General features: G+C 38.4%; 2 protein-coding genes across 2 annotated transcripts; one reads left to right on the forward strand and one right to left on the reverse strand.

Annotated features, from left to right (window-relative positions):
• Positions 1-741: 741 nt before the first annotated feature.
• On the reverse strand, positions 742-20842 carry rpf1 (ribosome production factor 1 homolog). Its single transcript, XM_057841586.1, has 9 exons — positions 20522-20842; positions 19069-19125; positions 17721-17801; positions 17544-17639; positions 17316-17469; positions 8834-8916; positions 4311-4492; positions 4099-4225; positions 742-2416 (listed from the first exon to the last, which is right to left on the reverse strand). The coding sequence occupies exons 1-9, from the start codon at positions 20756-20758 to the stop codon at positions 2375-2377; spliced, it is 1059 nt and encodes a 352-aa protein (XP_057697569.1). The 5' UTR covers positions 20759-20842; the 3' UTR covers positions 742-2374.
• On the forward strand, positions 771-2540 carry LOC130919132 (guanine nucleotide-binding protein G(I)/G(S)/G(O) subunit gamma-5). Its single transcript, XM_057841587.1, has 3 exons — positions 771-1104; positions 1215-1359; positions 1426-2540. The coding sequence occupies exons 1-2, from the start codon at positions 1024-1026 to the stop codon at positions 1338-1340; spliced, it is 207 nt and encodes a 68-aa protein (XP_057697570.1). The 5' UTR covers positions 771-1023; the 3' UTR covers positions 1341-1359; positions 1426-2540.
• Positions 20843-21791: the final 949 nt, after the last annotated feature.

Raw genomic sequence — 21791 nt, forward strand, 5'->3', positions numbered from 1 at the left:
ATTTAAATTAAATATTTAGTCCTGGATTTAAACAATCAGGTCCAAAACGTCATTATTTAAAAATAAATATTTAAGTTGCTAAATAATGTTGTATATGTGAAAAGTGACTCTATAAATCTCACACCATTTTAAACACTGTGTGGCGCTAAATGTGAGAAAACGTTGTCGCAATTTTGGGCATGTGCTGCTTTACAAACGGCGCCCCATATATATAAATTTAGAGGTCTGAAGATCAAATCGTCGGCTTAAGTAACTGGCAGGCGGCCATCTTGCGTCGGGAGACTTCATTGGCGGGCTTTACAGCAGCGGACGTGAGTAATTTTGTCTTATTTATTTATTCATTCATTCATTTATTTTGTCATTTATTTATCATCATCTATTTACTCCCTGAATTCTTGACGGAGCGACAAACTGATTTATAACAAACTGTATTAATGTAGATTTGATTTCGTATGAATGATAAACAAATGTAAATAATTTTCAATATGCTGTAAATTTGCTCTATGAGAAAATTAGCGGTTTGAAATTGGTCGAAAATTGAACAAATCAACTATTTCAAAATATACGTTACATTGACAGCGGAATGGCTCTGACACAAAATGGGCGACAATTTACTACGGGTGTCCCCATAGGTTCGTTGCGCGCATTTAACATCTAGTTGTATACATATGCTATTTATGGTTCATCTCAAATTCCGCCGTCAAACGTGGCATTCAAATAACTCTAATTCATATAGAGGCATACGTTTCCCTCCTTTATTTTAATCTAATTGAAAAGAACAAATGTAACGCAACTTCTCAGGTTACAGACAGAATGACAGGATTCACAAAGTTTATCAAGGAAGATTCAATTTCCGTTATCCGTCAATCCCAACAGTATTACAAAAACTTGAAGGCACCACTAGAGGACGCACCCCCCTACAAACCGGAAGTACAGTCATCGCCCGCTTGTCAACAAGTTGCTGGAACTTAAATTTTAGTTTTTTCTCCCCAGAAACTATAATCGATCAAACAATAAACAACAATGTCGGGGTCATCAAGCATCGTAGCGATGAAGAAAATCGTCCAGCAACTACGGTTTGAAGCAGGAATAAATCGAGTGAAGGTACAAACTACGCTTGGCTGTAGGGCGTTGTTTCTCTGTGCTTAAACTCGTTTTACAAATTCTGTTGTACTGGCGTAATCGACTTAATGTCCATCGTTGGTGATCGTCAGGTGTCCATGGCCGCTGCTGACCTACAGCAGTTTTGTCTTCATAACGCCCAGCATGACCCGCTACTCACTGGAATGTCATCCAGCAACAACCCCTTCAGACCTCAGAAAGTGTGCTCCTTCCTATAGCAGCGGGGCCCTGGTCACCGTGAGTCCCACTTTACATTATATTTCATCAGTCCTTCGCGTATTCACGTTTGCAATCCTTCTACAGGTCTTCAGTTGTGTGGTGCCTCGGGTGGATGGACTGGAATCGCCTCAGGAGTGTTAGGGAAAATTGCAACTAACTTAAGTTTCGTTTTTAATTGCCTTCATAACGTTCCACTCGTAAACATTTCTGGGTGCTTACATTTTCCACATATTTTCTGTATGTTTTAAACAATTACATTGAGTTCCTTGGTTTAATGCGGCAAAACCATGTAAATCAAGGGTTTTCATCCATCAGTAAACTACTGTAGTATGAAAAAACATTGAAAATGTGTATTTTTCAGGCCTTCCTGTGATGTGCAACCATTTCTACTTCCATGCACAAACTATCCTCAATGTCATTCTTGTATTAAATAAATATATGAAAATCAGTCCTACTCCGTAAAAATCTGCCTAATCCCAAAATGTCATGGTTATGTTTGTATGAAATGGATAGAAAAACAACGAATCACAGGACCAACCCCCCCCCCCCCATGTGCCTTAGGAATTGTAGTTGGCATGGTTGACGTAAAGAATAAATACATTTCACTCTGTGAAAATTATATATTTTCCATATCACACAAGATTTTATATAGTTCAGTTGGCACTATGTCTCCGAGTAAGCTCTTCATAATTGTTCATGTTTGTAAAGATGACATAGTATTCAACTGCACTACAAGGTATCAGACAGACACTAAAAAACAAAAAACAATTTGTTATACACAATTGTGAGACATTCTTGAGAGGGGCCGAGGATCCGTAAATAACAATTAACACCTTGTTGTGTGTTAAATGCAACAGAAAGCAATAAAATCTGTGTTTCTCCATCGTGTGTGTAATCAAGCCTGTAACTGCTCTCCTCTGTTGGTTACAGGACTCAAAATCCATGAATAGCACAATACAGTCATTTTGAGGGAAACCACAAACTGGGCGATAAACAGATGTCCATGCGTAATCCCAGGAGGGATATTTTGCCTTCACAGCTGGAATTTCCGCCTACAGGCATCCATTTCATGGCGCTAAAAAAAGGGGGGTAACATATTAGCAATAATTACTAGAATGCTGAGAGTAGCCACTCCTATAAACATTTGGATGTGGGTTGCATCCAATTTGTTTGGATTTGCTTTATTTTCCGCACTATAAGACACACCTAAAAGCCTTCCATGTTTCTAAACTATTGACTGCACTTTAGAATCCAATGCACTTTATATACAGTATGGATCTATATTGGTTAATCATGGCATGACATTCCCTTTAACGCAGGTCTATCAAGTTGATGCATAATGCAACCACTACTGGTAGTACTGTGTCTGAAAATGCGGTGCGCCATATATATGAAAACATTTTTAAAATAAGCCATTTATTGAAGTTGCGCCTTGTACTCCAATGCGCTTTATAGTGTGGAAAATATGGTAAATCAGACATGTTTTCCAATGGGAATAATGAAAAGACCCAAATATATTCTTAATGGTCATACTAAAGCAACAACAACAAAAGTACAGGAAGTAATGTTGCCATTTTTGTAAAGGTGTGTGAAATTTCCGATACTTAGATTATTCGCGATTCGGCCGCTGAAGATTTGATAACGATTCTCAAACATCCATATACCGATTATTTAAATATGCTAAGTACAGTCGAACTAAAACACAGCGTGGTCTTCAGGACGCAATGAGGTACGGACCGAGAGTAAGCATCCACAACTCATAGCGCTAGATAAGAAACCGCCGACAGCAGCTAAAAACAACGCCCAGTTGCTACAAACTACGCCCACATAATGCTACAGTAGATATCACAATTAGAGAACTAGATGCAAAATGACATACTCGCCGGCGTTAGTGAACAGCCGTCATCTTAAAGCAGTAGACTTCTCAGGTAGGCTCTTGTAGCGAACCTTCCGAGTGAGCCTCATTAACTTTTTATCTAAAATATTCCTAAATCAGCAAAATCTTGACTTGAATCGATCTTTAAATGACGAAACAGTTTTAAAACTTTCACATGTCGAAAGTTGACAGAAGGGAAATTATGAAATAACGGGAGCAATTTTAACAACTTTAACGGTTGATTCACAACATTAAATTGATTGAATGTAGTTTAAAGCTGCTGATACAGAATGGGGACTTGAATATTTTACTGTTTTTAACTGTCAACTTGACACTGAAATAGTAGTTTATTTAAGCCTGAGAAGATTTTTGTACTATTTATATAACCAATGAACAAAACATTAAAAGCCGCTAATAGCTGGGGGGCGGGGTTGAGCATCATTAAACGATTTATAATCGAATCATAGCCTCTGAATCGTGAGGTGCCCCAAGATTCCCACCTCTACATTTTTGGTTAACTTTTGAGTTGCTGGATTGAATGAATTTATCTTTTCCATAGACATGTTTGATTTATAGAAGAACAAGTTTTATGAATGTGATTCTAAATAATTGGCCAAAGTCAATGGGAAAGGCTCCATCCCCCTCACTCCAATTGAAGAACAGCACCACAGAAAACAGATCGACAGATGGTTTCTAACATTTTGGTAGGAATGAATTTGAGAGACTACTATGCTTGAAGAAAAATGTTTTGTTGATTGACAATTTGAGAGACTACGATGCTTGAAGAAAAATGTTTTGTTGATTGACATAGCAGTAGAGGTAGCATAAAAATAGGAAAATATAAGAACGAACATTAATAAATGACACGCAAATGATCTCACCTTGAGGACCCACTCGTACTCGCCAAACTTGGAATCGAAGGTGCCTTTCTGAAGAGTGCGAAGCTTAAGAGTGAAACGAGGTCCCAGCTCCTGAATTCCGGCCTTTTTCTCATTCTTGAATATGTATCTTTATATAAACAACAATAATATGATAAGCTGCCTTAAAAATCATAGCAAAAATAGGACTGGGTGTTTTCTTATCAGAATTTCACCTGTGAAATCGGAAAAAGATGAAGTCTCTCTGATTGTGGAAGGTGGCCACCTGCCGACCCACAAATTGGGGGTTTTGAGGGAAAAGGGCAGCAAACATCCGGCCGATGCTGTGGCCCAAACGCGTGGTGAAGTTGTTCAGGATCACTTCTGGATAGTGCTCTGTTGGTTCCTTGCCTTTTTTCTGTCGACACAAAACAGCTAGTATTGGGAACTTCTGCCATCATTTTAAGGATGGGCGGAATTTCCAGCTTGCAATATTGGTTTCAGTTATGCCGGGTGACATAAAAAAAAAACAGGCACCAAATTTGGTTAGCGGTAAGGCTGTTGCAATAACAAATTTTAGTGGGCGATATATAGTCTCATTAATTATTGCCGACATGCCATATTGTCAAAAACAATTTTTTGAACCAATTTGGTTAAGTTTTAACCACCCATTCAAATGCAATAAATGTTGATTCTTAAATAAAACACACAAAACTATATTAACCCTTAAGGAGGCAGACTATCACGCTAGCGTGATCTGAAGGGACATTTGAAAAAAAAAAAAAAAAAAAACTTTCAAGTGCAGCGCTGCAGTGAGGATCATTCAAAAGTGCAGACTTAAAACTTTTGCAGTTTTTATTTGGCACCGAGAGGCCAGAGAAAAACATGTTTTAATTTCATGGTAAAAAATAATGTCTGTGCGACAGGTTGGTGGGTGTTGCATTTTTGTTCTACAAAAATGGGCAAAAGTTCTCAAATCTGTTGATTATGTTTTACATGGCAACTTTGCTGACGTGAGTAACAAATCATGTGATCGCAAGTTATATGGGGACGTTAGAAGCAGAAATTACAATAACAACATGACGAGCGGAGACTGCCAATGTAACATTAAGACGCAGAGGATTTGTGAGATTGGCAGAATACAAACTAAATATACACACTTTATTCTACGCCCATATTGAATATACACCCCAAAATAATTTATGATGAGGAAAATCTCAGCGATCTTTCACCTTGGTCCGTGGCGGTGGGGGAGCGTGACGAGAAAGTGGTTCAGCCAAACACCGGTGATTATGCCATAAATGAGAAGTAAATCAAACCAAATTTGAATATTTACAGCTTTTGATTTCCTTGTACTCAAACCATTATAGACCCGTTTCATATGCATACAACTTCATGTGTATGTATATCCATTGTACAGAAGTTCTGCGCTGAAATGGTACAAGGAAAAAAATCTATGGCCCATTGTATGTAGTTTGAAATATTTTCATACAGTTTGTTAGTTTACATCTCAGTTGTCTCTCAGTGTTACAAGTGTACTATCTGAGAATGCAATACTTTGTTATTTTACAATTTTAATTATTATTATTTTAAGTTGTAGCAAATTTTTTTTTTTTTTTTTAATTTTGTGCTTAGGGCCTAAAAGGGCCTAAAATCAATTTTATTGTAAATATTTGTACACAGTAGTTTATTTCAATTTTATATATAAATTATATATATATATATATATATACAGTGCTGCTCAAAAGTTTGTGAACCCCCTCAACATTTTGGAATTTTCTATTATTTCAACCTGATTTCCTAATCAATCAATTCAGTAGTTTTTTTGTTTTGTTTTTTTAACAGTTGTGTTGTCGAGACTAAATTAAAAAGAGTTTTCATCAACTGATGTAGGTGCAAAATTGAACTGTTTGGTCACAACCAAAACCGCCATGTCTGGCGAAAAGTCAACACTGCATACCACCAAAAGAACCTTCTCCCAACAGTGAAGCATGGAGGTGGGAATGTCAAGATCTGGGCTTGCTTTTCATCCTCAGGACCTGGACAACTCCACATAGTCCAGGGAATCATGAATTCTGAGGAATATTGTCAAATCCTAGAACACAACCTGACGCCATCTGTTTTGAAGTTAAAGCTTGGCAGAAGGTGGATCATGCAACATGATAATGATCCAAAGCATTCCAGCAATACAACCAAGGAATGGCTGAAAAAGAAGAAGATTCGTGTTCTGGACTGGCCCAGTCAAAGTCCTGACCTAAATCCCATTGAAATGCTGTGGCGGGACCTGAAGCGAGCAGTTCATGCCAGACGCCCATCAAACCTCTCTCAACTGACTGCGTTCTGCAAGGAAGAATGGGCAAAAATCCCCCAAAGTAGATGTGAGAGGCTGATTAGTCACTACAGAAACCGTTTGGTTGAGGTAATCTCTGCAAAAGGAGGCGCAATATCCTATTAACTGAAGGGGTTCACATACTTTTGCACACATGATATCTGAGTTTTTCTTAAATCAACCACTTTTGTTAAATAAAGAATGACAATATAACTATTTCTTTTGTTTCAGTCCATTATTTGGAATGTCAGTATTGTGGATTTGGGTATAACTTAACATTTAATAAGGTTATTTTAGTTTTTTTTACAAAAAATCTGACCATCGCTGTGGGGTTCACAAACTTTCGAGCAGCACTGTATATATATATATATATATATGTGTGTTATATGTATAATTATATATATATATGAATAATTTTATATTTTAGCACACTATATTTCTCTATTTCAAGTTCCAAAATCCTTCATTGAGCAATATTGTGTGTGTTTTTTTTTTTTTTTTTTGCAATATTGTGTTTTTTTTGTTTTTTTTAATAAATAGCATATTTTTTCCAATTTGAACTTGCTTATTTTTTGGGCCTAATATGGTCATGAAATAGGTTATCGTGGGGAAAATAAAAAGTTTTTTCATATACTGGTCCTTCTCAAAAAATTTGCATATTGTGATAAAGTTCATTATTTTCTGTAGTGTACTGATAAACATTACTTTCATATATTTTAGATTCATTTCACACAACTGAAGTACAAACCGGATTCGGTTGAGGTTGGGAAGTTGTGTAAAATGTAAATAAAAACAAAATACAATGATTTGAAAATCCTTTTCAACCTATATTCAATTGAATACACTACAAAGACAACATATTTGATGCTCAAACTCATAAACTTTATTTCAATGTTCCAAATAATAATTAACTTAGAATTTCATGGCTGCAACACGTGCAGTAGAAGTTGGGAAAGGGCATGTTTACCACTTCGTTACATGACCTTTTCTTTTAATAACAATAAATGTTTTGAAAGAGAGGGGACTAATTCTCTTAGCTTCTCATGTAGAATTCTTTCCCATTCTTGCTTGAACCGCTTCAGTTGTTCAACAGTCCAGGGTCTTCTGTGTCGTATTTTATGCTTCATAATGCGCCACACATTTTGAATGGGAGACAGATCTGGACTGGAAGCGGGCCAGGGGAGAACCTGGACTCTTTTACTCCGAAGCCACGCTGTTCTAACATGTGCAGAATGTGGCTTGGCATTATATTGCTGAAATAAGCAGTGGCGTCCATGAAGAAGACGTCGCTTGGATGGCAGCATAATTTGCTCCAAAATCTGTATGTACTTTTCAGCATTTACGTTGCCTTCACAGAAATGTAAGTCACCCATGCCATGGGAACTAATGCACCCCCATACCATCACAGATGCTGGCTTTTGAACTTTGCGTTGATAACAGTCCGGATGGTCCGCTTCCTCTTTTGTCCAGAGGACACGACATCCAGTGTTTCCAAAAACAATTTAAAAGGTGGACTCATCAGACCACAAAACACTTTTCCATTGTGCATCAGTCCATTTTACATGAGCTCAGTCCCAGAGAACCCGGCAGCGTTTCTGGATGTTGTTCATAAACGGCTTTTGCTTTGCATGGTACAGTTTTAACCAACACTTACTGATGTAGTGACGAACTGTATTTACTGACAGTGGTTTTCCTGAGCCCATTTGGTGGTATCCTTTACACACGCATGTTTGTTTTTAAGGCAGTGCCGTCTGATGGATCGAAGGTCACGGTCATTCAGTCTTGGTTTCCAGCCGTGGCGCTTACGTGCATTGATTTCACCAGATTCTCTGAACCTTTTGATGATATTATGGACCGTAGATGTTGAAATCCCTAAATTCCTAGCAATTTTGCTTTGAGAAATGTTGTTCTTAAACTGTTCAACTATTTTTCATGCAGTTGTGGACAAAGTGGTGAACCTCGTCCCATCCTTACTTGTGAATGACTGAGCATGTTTGGGGAGGCTCCTTTTATGGTACCCACCTGTTCCCAATTAGCATGATCACACGTGGGATGTTCCAAATAGGTGTTTGATGTGCTTTTCTCAGCTTTCTCAGTATTTTTTGCCACCTTTCCCAACTTCTACTGGACATGTTGCAGCCATGAAATTCTAAGGTAATTATTATTTGGCAAAAAACAATTAAGTTTATAAGTTTGAACATTAAATTTGTTGTCTTTGTAGTGTAATTGAATATGGGTTGAGAAGGATTTTCAAATTATTGTATTTTGGTTTTATTTACATATTTACATTCCCAGAGTGCTGTAGCAAGGCACCTCAGTGGGAAGTCTGTGGGAAGGAAAAAGTGTGGCAGAAAACACTGCACAATAATTATCGGACCGATAATTATCGTGCACCTGTAATTTATAATACCTTCTACATCATCAACTTGCCTTCATTTCCTTTCGTAGCCGAACACTGCTGACCTTGAAGTGTGCAGTGGGCCCCTCAGGCAGGTGACAAAGAACCAAACCATCTTGGTGTTGTAGTCAAGGAAGCTAAACAAATAACTTTCATTTTACTCATAGACTCTTGGGGGTTTTCATCTTTCATCAGGGTATGTTTACAGTCTGACATTGGTTATGGGCTTTTAAAATTTTAAAATAAAGTTTTAAATACAGGTGACAATGTTGCCAAAACAGAACCTGGAAAACATTGAAACGTGCATGCCAGGCAAACAGTTAACGAAGCGGCGGTGTAAAGAAACAACACACCTTGTCCTTGTTGAAGGGAAAAAAACAATCTCTTTGCTGGTTGTGCTGAAATGAAAGTTAACGGTGGATTACAGACATTTTCAGAAAGTATTGCAGATTGCAATTCATTTGTTTCCCACCCTGGTAAATAAGTTTTGATAATTATTATGAGAAAACATTAACGTCTTCAAATACACGAATGAGAATGTGTCCGAACTTTAAATTTAAAACAAACAAAAAATTAGATAGGAGTATATGGATTAAGACTTGGTATTAGCAAGGTGACTCAGGTGACTTCTTGGACAGTGCTAAAAAATGTGTTTGGGACACCTCTAGTTATTAATACCTATTATCACATGCATATATCATCAAGTCTATCATTGTGTATCAGCGTGGTTATAACTGACATTATGAAATGGCTGCACCCCTAAGATGTGTCATTTATTGAGTTAAAGTATTATTTAGGGCTGAACCGTACTGGAAAAAACTGACATTGCGACTTTTGGGGGTTTGCAATATATTGCTATATTAAAACTAGAAGAATTTTCACGAGATCACTTGAATAGCTCTATTTGGGGAGATTTTGGTTGACTCACTTTGACCACATTTATATTCATTAGAGGTGTCCTGATTCGATCACGTGATCGGACATGGGGCCGATTGTGCCATTTTTCAGAGGATCAGAATCAGGCGAACAGGATAGGGCGTTATGTTTTAATGCTTCATGCTAGACATGTGCCGATTACCGGTTTCAAGGTATACAGTGGTATGAAAACGTCAAGGTTTCAAAACCGCAAAAATTTTCAGACATACCGTCCCTAAGGTAGTATTAGCTATTTTTTATGTCCCAAAAATGCAAGGAGAAATCCCTTGCTTGCAGCTGCAACCCTAACCCACTGGTTAGCTCAGTGTCAGGGAGTCAGCTGTGCTACACAATGGCTGGAGAAGGTGAAACTTCTGAACTTTTTCCCCATCGAAGAAAACTAAAGCGCTGGTATGGGAATACTTGGGTTACAGAAAAGTTACAGACGGCCGCGGCTTAGAGGAGGGCCAACCAATATGTAAAACATGTTTTTTTTTTTTCCTCTGGCAACAGTGTTGAGAAAGAGTATGTGTAACGTAAACATGATACGAGTCATACACACATGCTTTTCATGGAATATAATTATTTTTGTTGTGATGCTAATAATGTTGAGCTGTGGCATTTATTTTAATTTTATTTTGAATATTTTGGTTGTTTTAGTTTACCTTTACATTATACTTATGTTCCAATTTGCTAAGGTTTTGAAAAATCCTGTTCATTAAATAAAAATTGTATTCATTTCTTCATTTTAAAATTCAGATATCTCAAAGTAACACATTTTAGAGCTGTAATTGCAATACCGTCATACCGTGAAACCGTGATATTTTGGCTTAAGGTAATCATACCGGCACATGCCTACATCATGCTTGTACATCCTCTCTAGCCTGGTACACCAGACTCACCGCTGTTCCAGCTATAAAGTCTGGCGACCAATGAGTGGATCAAATTTCCAGGGCGGAGCAAGCCACAGCAAACAGACAGCGGAGTGGACCAATCAGCGACGGGCAGACGTGACGTTGGTAAAGCGACAACTCGCGAGAACAGAGAAATTTATTTAACATGGCAGGCACGAGACAGCCTGTTGTCAATGACTTGTGTCTACGTGTTTTTGTTAATTTGAAACTGATTTTACCGTGGATTGGAACATATTCTCGGCTCTCCTGTTCATCATCGGTGTTGTTGTGGAGACGTTGCTCGTTAAGAACACGTCACGCAAATAAACGAATCTGATTGGACGGTTCATTTTGTTCTTGCTCGAGAGGCCGTTAACGGGCTGGGTCCCAGACTATTTTCACAGTGTTTGAAAAATACAGGGAAAACAGTCTGGCCGTGCCAGGCAACATCCTCTCACCTCCATCCTGCTGAGCAGAGCGACCAAACTGTTTTTCTAGGTCGCCAACGCAGCTGGCGTTTGGTACTTAGATTTAACGATGATTTACAGGTTTGTAGCTTTGATCTGACCAGAGAAGACTCGGTAGTGCTACGATCAAAGCACAAATTTGCTAATCATTGTTAAACTTGCAGCCCAGTCCGAAATGTGCTGTTCCAACTCATTATTTTGTAAGTGAGAGGCTGTTCTTGGCAGCGTGAGCTTCAAAGCAAGAAAAAATAACTTTTTTTGGATCGGGACTCTGTATCGGTTCTCAAAATCAGGTGACTCAGACTCTGGTTCAAACATATGCGATCAAGACATCCCTAGTATTCATATAATACCATTTAATCCAGACTAAAGGGGTTTATCTAAATGATGAAGATCTGTGTATATGAAAGGGATCCAGGAATTGCTGCTTTTACGAAGAAAAACAACAGTTTACATTAAAAACAAAAATTAATCGCACGTCCTGCGATGGGACTGGCGCATGCGAACATTGTGATGGCGATGTTCAAACGATATACTGCGCAGTCCTTGTATTATTTACTCCATTTGCAGAGGTCTAAGGAAATTTCCATATGCATAGTTAATACTTTGAACATCAGTTTTTCACATGAAGATCTTTTCTATTAGGTATTGTCTTTGCCTTTAACAGGTGGTATAGATGTACTACCTCTAGCTAATGTTTGCGGATTGTTGTTGTTGTTTTTTTTTAAAAGTGAGAATGTTTAAAGTTTTATGATTAAAAAATATACATACAGTATATATATGGCGGAAAACACTCAGGTGACTTGAAGTTAGGCCTGTCGCGATAACAAATTTTAGTGTGCGATAATTATTATCATGAATTATTGCGATATTGCGCCCCCCCCCAATTTTTTTTTAACCAATTTACAATAACACAGTGAGAATACAGTATATATTAATAGATCAAGTACACCCATTTAAACGCGATAAATATTTACTCTTAAATTCAAAAATATTTTTTAAGAAATCGCAACTACAAACAATAGACCATGCCTCTTAAGAAAAAAACAACAATATTGATACAGCACAGAAACACAGAATAAATAAAATGTGTTTAAAAAAAAATTGCACTTAATAACTTAAGCATTTAGGCAAATGAAAACTTTTCCCGTCATAGCTTCTGCAATGGTGTTCCATAGGGATGAAACGATACAGTTAAGTCATGGTTCGGAACGATTTTTGATGCGGGGGACACGATTTTCGATCCGATTCAATACATTTAATACTCTGTAAAAAATAAAAAATAAAAAAATTAAAATCATATTTTTTGTTTCGTTTTTGTTGTTTTTTTTTTGCTAACGAGCAAAAGTTAAATTGCCATCATATAAACATGCGTTTTAGTGCATAATATTTATGTGCTTACTTCTGATCTGAAAAAAAAATGTGTATAAAAGTGCTGAGAACAATCTTTAATGTTTGTAGAGTGAGGCAGGGCGCACTGTTGATTGCTACAGCTCTCTTAGCAACTAGGTTTACTACATGAGCAAGACATCCTATTTGTGGTCCAAATCCATCTGTGTCACGTACTGAATTAACAATATTTGCAACATTATCTAAAGTCACTGGTATGGATTGATTTGGCCTTCTTATCTTCCATTCAGTCATGACAGTTTAGAATTCATTGATGTAGTATATGGACTACGTGTCCCATAATCACTCTGGGCTCACGTAGCCAATGGCATGGAATGTAGCACATCTAGTTTGCCATTTCATGATATCTAGTGTGTGCGCGCATTAAAAAAGTTAGCAAGCGCCGCTGTAGTCATGTCTGCTCATTACTACACAACACCAGCATATGATGTATTGACAATCGACTTTCATAAACAGGACGAGTTTGAAGCAGCTGTTCGTTGTCAAAGCGAGGTTGTTCGTAGCAGCCAAGTCGGTGACAATGTTTTGGCGGACTTCGTTGTAAATATCCGGCGTTGTGCCGAAAAATAACCGCCCCGCATGAAATGTCACTCCTGTCGGAAGCGCCCACACGTCAACAACACCGGCGCGCCATAGATGGTCTTCAGTCACTCCGGAGCAGTGACGCGGCTGGCATATGTTGAACAATAGTATATAATGGGAACGATTGGCTCCGGCGCTAGTTTTTGCCGGACCTGGAACGAAGATGCATTTTGCGCTGTTGGTAACGAGGAATCCGAACTTTTAACAGCACGTCTGCCGCACGTGCGCACACACGTGCACGCGAGGCGATAAATCGCAGCGGAAAAATTACCGCCTTCATTTTTATTTATCGCGCGATAAATGGAATTATTGCATATTGCGACAGGCTTACTTGAAGTTCCGCTCTGAGACCCCCAATTAAGCCAACTTTCAAAATTGTCCGATATGCATGTGTGATACATCATTGGAAAGCTTAAAGACCAAATGTGAAGTTTGCAACCATGTTTTTGAATAATATCAATGGCTAAACAATTATAAGCATATTTTCGTTATTTTTTTTAACCCAACCCTTCCAGATTCTTTGTTTAACCCATATCAACGCCCTTGAAAACGAAAATGCTTTTCTTCGACAATCTTCGGACATCACGTCACACAGAGAACTGCGAGGGAAGTCCGCCATAGAACAGTATTGTTGCATTGCTTCTCGGTAAGAAGCCACGGCGGTGTGTGGCCATGTATCGTTGTCAATCTAAAGAATAGTTGTATGAGTGGCCAAAGGATAGCAGGGCACGTAAATGGACATCTTTCGTTCACACGAAGCAAATGAATTTCACGCCATCATCGAGTAGTGTTCTCCGCTACAAACACTTCGAAGATGCCTGCTTCCTCAACTGGTCTGCTTATGATCAAGGATTTGCAAAAAAGTGTGATTTTTGGATAGATGACTGATTACTTTGTCAAAGCAGAGCTGCCAACTGTTGTGGAATGAACAGTAGAAGGTAGCGACGTTAGCCGAAAGGTAACTTGAGGCAAAACCCCGATCGTGTTGTGGAATGAACAGTAGAAGCTAGCGACGTTAGCCAAAAGCTAACTCGTGGCAATCCACGATCATAGTTGTATTAGGTTCATTTTGCCTACACTTATAAATTCGTCAAAACTTTTCTTTTATCCCAGGCAATAGTAGGTGGTTTATTTACCTGACATGTTTCGGCGAACACTTCCGCCTTCGTCAGAGTCCGAAGACGGAAGTGTTCGCCGAAACATGTCAGGTAAATAAAAGCTAACGTCACTAGCTTCTACTATTCATTCCACAACATGATCGGGGATTCGTCAAAACTTTTCTTTTATCCCAGGCAATAGTAGGTGATTTATTTACCTGACATGCTTCAAATCATAAAAATAATAGCAGCCTATATCTTACCAATCTTGTAATCTCGATGGGTCTGTCTCCATTTCATGTCAGGTAGTCTGGGCCAATGTTTGCATCCTGATTAGCGTTTGGCTAATACATGTACGGTCCAACATAAAATTCCAACCTCCTCTTGTTCCTCCAACTCTTCAAAAACTTGGATCTCCTCACTTGCACTCGATCTATTGCTTATATCGCTGTTTGAATTATTGTTTGAAGGGCTTTGTATGGCGGCCGTATGGAGCGCTGCCATCGCTGTTCTCTGTGTAACGTATCACTTCCGGGGTTGTCCCTTTTCAGGCTCAAACTTCGGAAATGCGATTATTTTGTCAAATATACAACATATAAATTATTTTTTCATGCTTTATTTGTTGGACAATGTTTATTTACATTAATTGTGACCCTATTTGGCATTTATGAAAATACTTCACATTTGGTCTTTAAAATTTTGACCAGGAGGGCATTTTTAAAACCATTTTTTTTTTAAACAGCAAAACCCTATCTGGAGGTGAGAGCACGTGAGAGCAGAATTAAAGGCGCCATGACTTTAACGAGATATTATAGCGCTTACCTTTTTTCGATCCAAAATCTCCATGTAGGATGTACTGTATCACTGAGTGTCAAGACACAGCTGTGAATGGCCACAGCTGGATTTTTTGGGGATTTTATGGGTGAAACATGGTAATATAACAAGGGTCGCGATGCAGAAATCGCAGACATCAAGGAGTGGTCGAGATTTTCTTTTTCATATATTTACCCTTTTAAACGTTTTTTTTTCCTTCAATTTTTTCTTTGTTCGGATCGATTATTTATCATCTACCATATCGTGAAAAATGCGACAGCAACAAAAAAATACAATTTAGCGATTGTTATGAGGTAGATGACCATGAGGTTTTTTTTTTGCAGACGCCATTTTTTTCATTGTGACTTCATTTGTTTAAAAGTTTAAAATATGCCAGTGAATAATTTTTGAAAGTCGTTTTTTTTAAACGAAATATTCATCATCAATTATTTTATTATAAGCTAAAAATGACTGAAATAATTTTAAATAATAAATAAAATTAATTAACTTCATTTTACGGCTGGGTTGAAACAAAAGCGGTTGACGACGTCTGTAAACGGGCGTTTCCAGGGTAAAACTGACAAAGTCCGGCCTGGGGGCCAAATGCGGCCCGTGGACAAATTTCATCCGGCCCTCAGCCTCTGTCCTAAAATCAATGACGTCTGGCCCACACACAGACTTAATAAATTGGTCAGCAGTACTGTTACCAGCGTATGAAGTAGCTTACACACTAAATGCTGCCCCTCATTTACCCACTAAAAGGCTGCAGCACTCTAAGCAACATTACCCCGTGTGACCCTTTACTCCCAATTTTCTAAAATGGTGACAATCAATTGCGACGGCCGACGCTTCAAGGATAGGTGGAAATTGGACTATTTCTTCTCTAAAATGCGCAACAACTGTGTCTGCCTCATTTGCAAAGATACAGTCGCTGCTTTTAATAGTTCAATGTGAGGCGATATTACCAAACAAAATGTACGACAAAATTACAGGGTAAATACGTAGCTATAAATTGAAGCAACTTGAAGCAAGTTTAATTTCACAGCAGCAGTATTTCGCAAGAGCCTGAGATTCAAAAGAATACGCCACAAAGGCTAGTTGCGAGATTGTTGAAATTATTAATTTAAAAAAATAATAAAAGCAAATGTGACATACAGAATGGCTTGCTAAAATTTGCTTAAATATATTGTTCTACGTAAAGGACGTCAGCCAAGGTTGGTCCCCCACATTTTTACCACACCAAATCTGGCCCCCTTTGCAAAATGTTTGGACACCCCTGATATAGACATATTGTTCTATCAAACAACAGCTATTTTGGCTTAAAATACAGCCATTTCTTTTAAAGAGGAGTGCAAGAGCAGAAACTGCTTTTTCAGTCTTTTCTGTGTTTTCCGCCATATATATAATTACAGTGGTACCTCTACATACGAAGTTAATCCGTTCCAGGACCTTGTTTGTAAGTCGAAATGGTCGTATGTCGAGCAGGATTTTCCCATAGGAATACATTATAATTCCATTAATTCGTTCCACAGCCCAAAAACCTTCACTAAATCCTTAAAAAATACTGCTGGTACTATTACAAATGGCAACTACACATAGCAAAACAAATAAATTATAAATCAAAATCGGAATAATAATAATAATAATTCCTGTATTAATGTAACGAATCGGGTTCTAATGTGGCGGACGTTTTTTGCTGACCCTGAACGCACCGCGGGGCTGACGTGCCAGAGACAGACCGGTGAGCTTGAGTTTCACTTTCACTTTGAATGTTTTCTTGAGAACACCGTCAATTGCGGCAGACAGAAGGTGTTTTTGTTTTGAATAAGTTGTGAAATAAATGATAAAAATGTGGCGAAGTTGGCGATTTCTCTGGAGATGTTACCACAATAAGAATTGTCAGCTTAACTTATAAAGACTGGCGAACGATGGTCGGAGGAGGACCGTGGAGATGTATTGTTGAGCCATTTCACGGATGCCCACCCTACGCTCATATTTTTCTGTCATTTGCATCTTCATTTAGAAGGTAACCGTCAACTTTTTCCTTGTTTCACCACCTGTACCAACCTTTTCTGAAACCAGTGTTGATTTGTCACACAAGAAAATCCGCCGTGCATTCGTCTGCGGTGCTGCCATTGTTGTCGTATTTCGAGCATGTCATCGGATGTAGAAACAAATGGCGAGTCAAATTTTACGTCGGACGTCGAAAAGTTCGTGTGTCGAAGCGATCGTATGTAGAGGTACCGCTGTATTGGTAAGCAACTTTTGCCATTCCAGTGAGGGTGCTAGACACTTGATCCTCCATAGCTCGGAGCCCTATTCTGCATTAAAGGATACTTGGCACTTTACGGTCCTCGTTGATGACGATAAGGTATGTGAAGTCCCTGGCGACACACTGGGGAATGATTCTCTTGAGGGCCAAGCCTCTTCTGTAGTAGACATGAGCGTTTGGGATCACAGTGGCCAGCTGCCTGCAGAACTTCACTGTTCTCTACAAGAGACACAGAATAAAAATTAACAGGTTGAAAACCCAAAGTAGCGTTTACAAAACAAATGAACACTCACCCCTCTTGGTCTGTCTGATGTTGTGATGAGCACTTTGGGGTTTGTTAGCCCGTTGAAGTAAGCAGAAAATTCATCTGTTGCCTCATCAAACGCAACCTTAAATGGGATTCAAAAAGTCAAGGATGAGCAGAAACGTACTGTATTACCTGAGATGAGGACAAAGACTCATGACCGCACCTCTTCATCTTCGGGGTCAACTGTTGTTTCGTCGTAGACTCTTTGGTTTTCTATTGTCTTGGGGACTTGTTTAGGTGGCGCCTTCAGAAAAGACACAAAAAAAAAACACACCAAAGACCAGGTAACAGTTAATACGTATCACTTTTTTTTTTGCTGTATTTTACATGTAGATATTTAATTTCCTATGTAGCATAATATTGTATATGAAAGATAATTGTATCATAAAATTACGCTCAGGCATGGCATAGAATGGATAGATTGGAAAAACTACAGTATATTAATACTAGAGCTGGGAATCTTTGGGCACCTAACGATTTGATTACGATTACGATTCAGAGGCTCCGATTCTATTATAAAACGATTATTGATGCACCCCCCTCCTTTTTTTCTCTCTCTTTTTTTTTTTAATGTTTTGTACATTAGTTCCAAAATTGTTCAAAAATACTCTCAGGCTAAACCACACACATCAAGTTAACATATAGCAGTAAACAAATATACAAAAATAACATTAAATAAAAAAACTCCAGTCCCCATTCTGTATCAGCAGCTTTAAACTACATTCAATTAATTTAATGTTGTGAATCAACCGTTAAATTTGTTAAAATTGCTCCCGTTATTCCATAATTTCCCTTTTGTCTACTTTCGACATGTGAAAGTTTTAAAACTATTTTAAAGATAGATTCAAGTCAATATTTTACCGATTTAGGAGTATTTTAGATAAAAAGTTAATTAGGTTTGCCTGGAAGGTTCGCTACAACAGCCTTGCAGGGAAGTGTACTGCTTTAAGATGGCGGCCGTTTATAACGCCCGCATCTAGCTTTTTGTAGATGTGCTGCTAACACTACCAAATTTATAGTGCATCTAGTCCTATATAAATGATATCCACAGTAACATTATATCGGCAGCAGCCAGGTATGTTGTTGTGTTTTTTTTATCTCGTTGCATGAGTTGAGCTAGAGCCGTGAGTTGAGCATTGGCATTACCCGAGTGGCCGGGTAATGGGAAGCATGATGTTTAGATACTCTCGCTCCGTTCCGTCCCGAAGACCGCGCGGCACGCTGAGTGTTGTGTACTTCCGCTTTACTTCGCATATTTCAATAATCGGAATTGGGATGTTTGTGAATCGTTCTCGAATCTTCCACGGCCGAATCGCGAATAATCTAAGAATCAGAAATTTTGCACACCTCTAATTAATACTGGTAAGTATTCATGCTATATCTTGTGAAATCATTTCAGCTAGCTTTAAGACTATCACTTTACTACATTTCAAAGCCAATTTTCAAGCATCAGTGTAAAACCCATACTAAAATAGTATTCTTCCACAACAGAAAAACAAGCAAAAACTCACCTTGTCACCCAAAAGTTTTGCCTGTCTTTTCCTCTGTTTCTTCAGCTCCATCTTTTGCTGAAATACAAAGAAAGGAATAATTCCCACTGACAAAGTAAAGAAACATTGTGTTAAATGAACAATAGAGTGGTATTTTTTTCTGTTTAGTTTGATGTTACTAAACTGACAAAGTCGGACTAAATATTTTACTTTGTAACTAGACATGTTTGGATAAGAATAAACAACATCTTAGGCCATCATCTTAGGAACATTTTCTACGGTTTGGCCTATCAACCACACGCACATTTTGGGAAGTGAAAACATGGGTTCTTAAAAACTCCGTCCAAAGTGAAGCTGTGCGAATTCTGCATTTGTGGCGCCATTATGTGGACACTGATAACCGAAGATTTAACTGTGGAAACATCACTGAGTGCGGCAAACTTTGTTCCTACGTCCCACATGACACCGATGTTTACATCGTTTACGTTTAGATCTCATTATTAGACAGGTGCTTTTTGCTATCATTTATTTACCAACTCTTGCAGCGCATCATACTGAAGAACACATGTGAAGGATGGGGGTATTATGGACAATCATGTTTCACGCATTGTTATGAATGTACATAAAAACGAATGAGAGCGGTTGGCGGTGGAAGCTTTTTGTCTCTACAAACGTCAGTTTAAAAAAAAAACTGCTAGGTGTAGACATGCCCTTAGTGTTGTAATGCTGCATGCATAAGTGCAAAAAAAGATTTTTCGGGGGGTCATTTAGCCATCTAGAAAGCCTACTAACAATTGGGTGTACATATGCAGCAGAGGTGTACATTAAATTTGTGTTTAATTCCACACAAATTAAATACTATAATAATAATAATAATAACACAGTACATGAACCACGGCAGAAAAAAAAAAACGTGCAATCCATAGTAATAAGTTACAACACCCGTGGTCTCACATTAAATCTGTGATGTTTAGCTCACACACACAGTGCAAAAAAAACGGCTATTTCCTGTGTAATCTTTACCTGATGACCCAATCGTCCCAATATCGATTTATTCTTTGACTCTCTTTTCCGGTAAAAAACACCCAATTTGTTTGACACGTAGGGATAGCAGCATTTACTTGAGGATTAATTAGACCTAACTTATCCTATTTACTAAGTAACTATATCATACATAAAGTTATATTGTACATTCTCATATGACTTTTATGTGTTGCTTTAGGGAAAAAAAAGTCAGAAGTCACTCAACATTTACTCCGTACTTGATTATTCTTTACAAAGAATAATGCATGAATTACGTTAAATAATTACTAGGATTTTTTGTTTTGTTTTGACGTCTACTTGCGTCATATGTTTCTAACATAAATAACATAACATGGTAAATGTTTGCCATTTGTTTACGATATCTACACTATGCCCGTGTCCCCTAAATACACAGAAGATGCCCTAAAAAGCGACGAAGTCATGACTTTACCTTTCTTTTTTCTTGCTTGAATTTCATGAACATCAAGTGTCTTCGCTGCTTATTCTTGATTTCAGACACGCTGAACGTCGGTGGGAAGGCGACGGTGGCCTCAGTCTTCTCTTCTTTCACCTCTACATCGTTAGTTTCCATCTTGTCTGGCTGCTCCGCGTCCTTCGACTGGTCAATCTTATTTTTCTTTTTCTTGCTTTTGCCCTTCTGTGTCACGGGAACCTCAATAATGTCCATCCTGTTCCTACAGTATTTACAGATGAGGAAAAAGTACTTCACGTGCGTGGATACAGCTGCTTCCGATTCCAGTTACTTCTTCACATCCGGGTCAAACTATTTATTCACTTGTTAAACACATGGGAACCCTAGCGGCCAGGCGGATGTGAACAAACAAAAAAACAAATAAACCACTGTAAGTACTGTACAGGTAGTTCCCTGGTTACGGCGGACCTGATTTACGCGATTTCAACTTTACGAAGCCCGAGTCTCGTCGTTTTTTTCCCCCTAAATGTTGACTTTTTTTTTTGTACGCATGCTTTTATTTTGGCACAGAAAGCATAGAACAGGAAGCGAGCGCATGTGAAGACACACCCGCCCACCCCACACACGCTCACAAATCGCTAAGGGTGTCAACAATAATCGATGCGGCGATGCATCCCGATGCGGGGCAGGGACGATTCGATTCGATGCGGGCAACACGCTGAATCGATTCAGCGCATTTTAAAATATATAAGTACGTTCAAAAATATTTCCTGCGCAATTCCGGTGATGCAATGGATTTGGTTTCCCCATTTGTATTGTTATTCTCATGTTTACCTGTAGAGAGAGCTACTTTACATTCAAAGCAAGCCCCGTAGAGGTTAGATCGGGCCTAACAAATTCCAGCCCAACCCGACACGGCCCGTTGGTATTGAAGCCCGACCGGCCAGATCAATTAACTATAGATTTGCATGCCAGAGCCGAGTGATGCGGAAAAAGAAAAAAAACGCAGCAGCAGCAATTTATTTTCATTTCTTCAAGTTTTCTTACTGTTTAAATAGTCTACATATTTTTATAAGAGTTATAAAAGCCTTTACACAACGAAATAACGCTGGGAAAGTTTATTATTAAAAAAACGCGGTTTTGCAGACACACAGAGGAGAAGATTTGAAAGGATCACATTTGCCTTTGTGTGCATAAATAAAAGTGTCTTTCCTAACAAATTCTCAGTTGGCAGACAAAAAACGCAAGTTTACGCAATATTTAAATAGTCTACATATTTTTATGAAAT

This window comes from Corythoichthys intestinalis, chromosome 7 (genome assembly GCF_030265065.1).
Source record: "Corythoichthys intestinalis isolate RoL2023-P3 chromosome 7, ASM3026506v1, whole genome shotgun sequence".
Classification (NCBI taxonomy): domain Eukaryota; kingdom Metazoa; phylum Chordata; class Actinopteri; order Syngnathiformes; family Syngnathidae; genus Corythoichthys; species Corythoichthys intestinalis.

What these genes read in the sequence shown, in the direction of transcription:
- rpf1 (XM_057841586.1), bottom strand. Translation starts at nt 20,758, where the DNA reads ATGGACATTATTGAGGTTCCCGTGACACAGAAGGGCAAAAGCAAGAAA. An exon ending in TTGACCCCGAAGATGAAGAG is followed by an intron (nt 17,640 to 17,720) that starts GTGCGGTCATGA and finishes ATCCCATTTAAG; the next exon opens with GTTGCGTTTGATGAGGCAAC. An exon ending in ATCTTTTTCCGATTTCACAG is followed by an intron (nt 4,226 to 4,310) that starts GTGAAATTCTGA and finishes GTTTATATAAAG; the next exon opens with ATACATATTCAAGAATGAGA.
- LOC130919132 (XM_057841587.1), top strand. Translation starts at nt 1,024, where the DNA reads ATGTCGGGGTCATCAAGCATCGTAGCGATGAAGAAAATCGTCCAGCAA. An exon ending in CAGGAATAAATCGAGTGAAG is followed by an intron (nt 1,105 to 1,214) that starts GTACAAACTACG and finishes GGTGATCGTCAG; the next exon opens with GTGTCCATGGCCGCTGCTGA.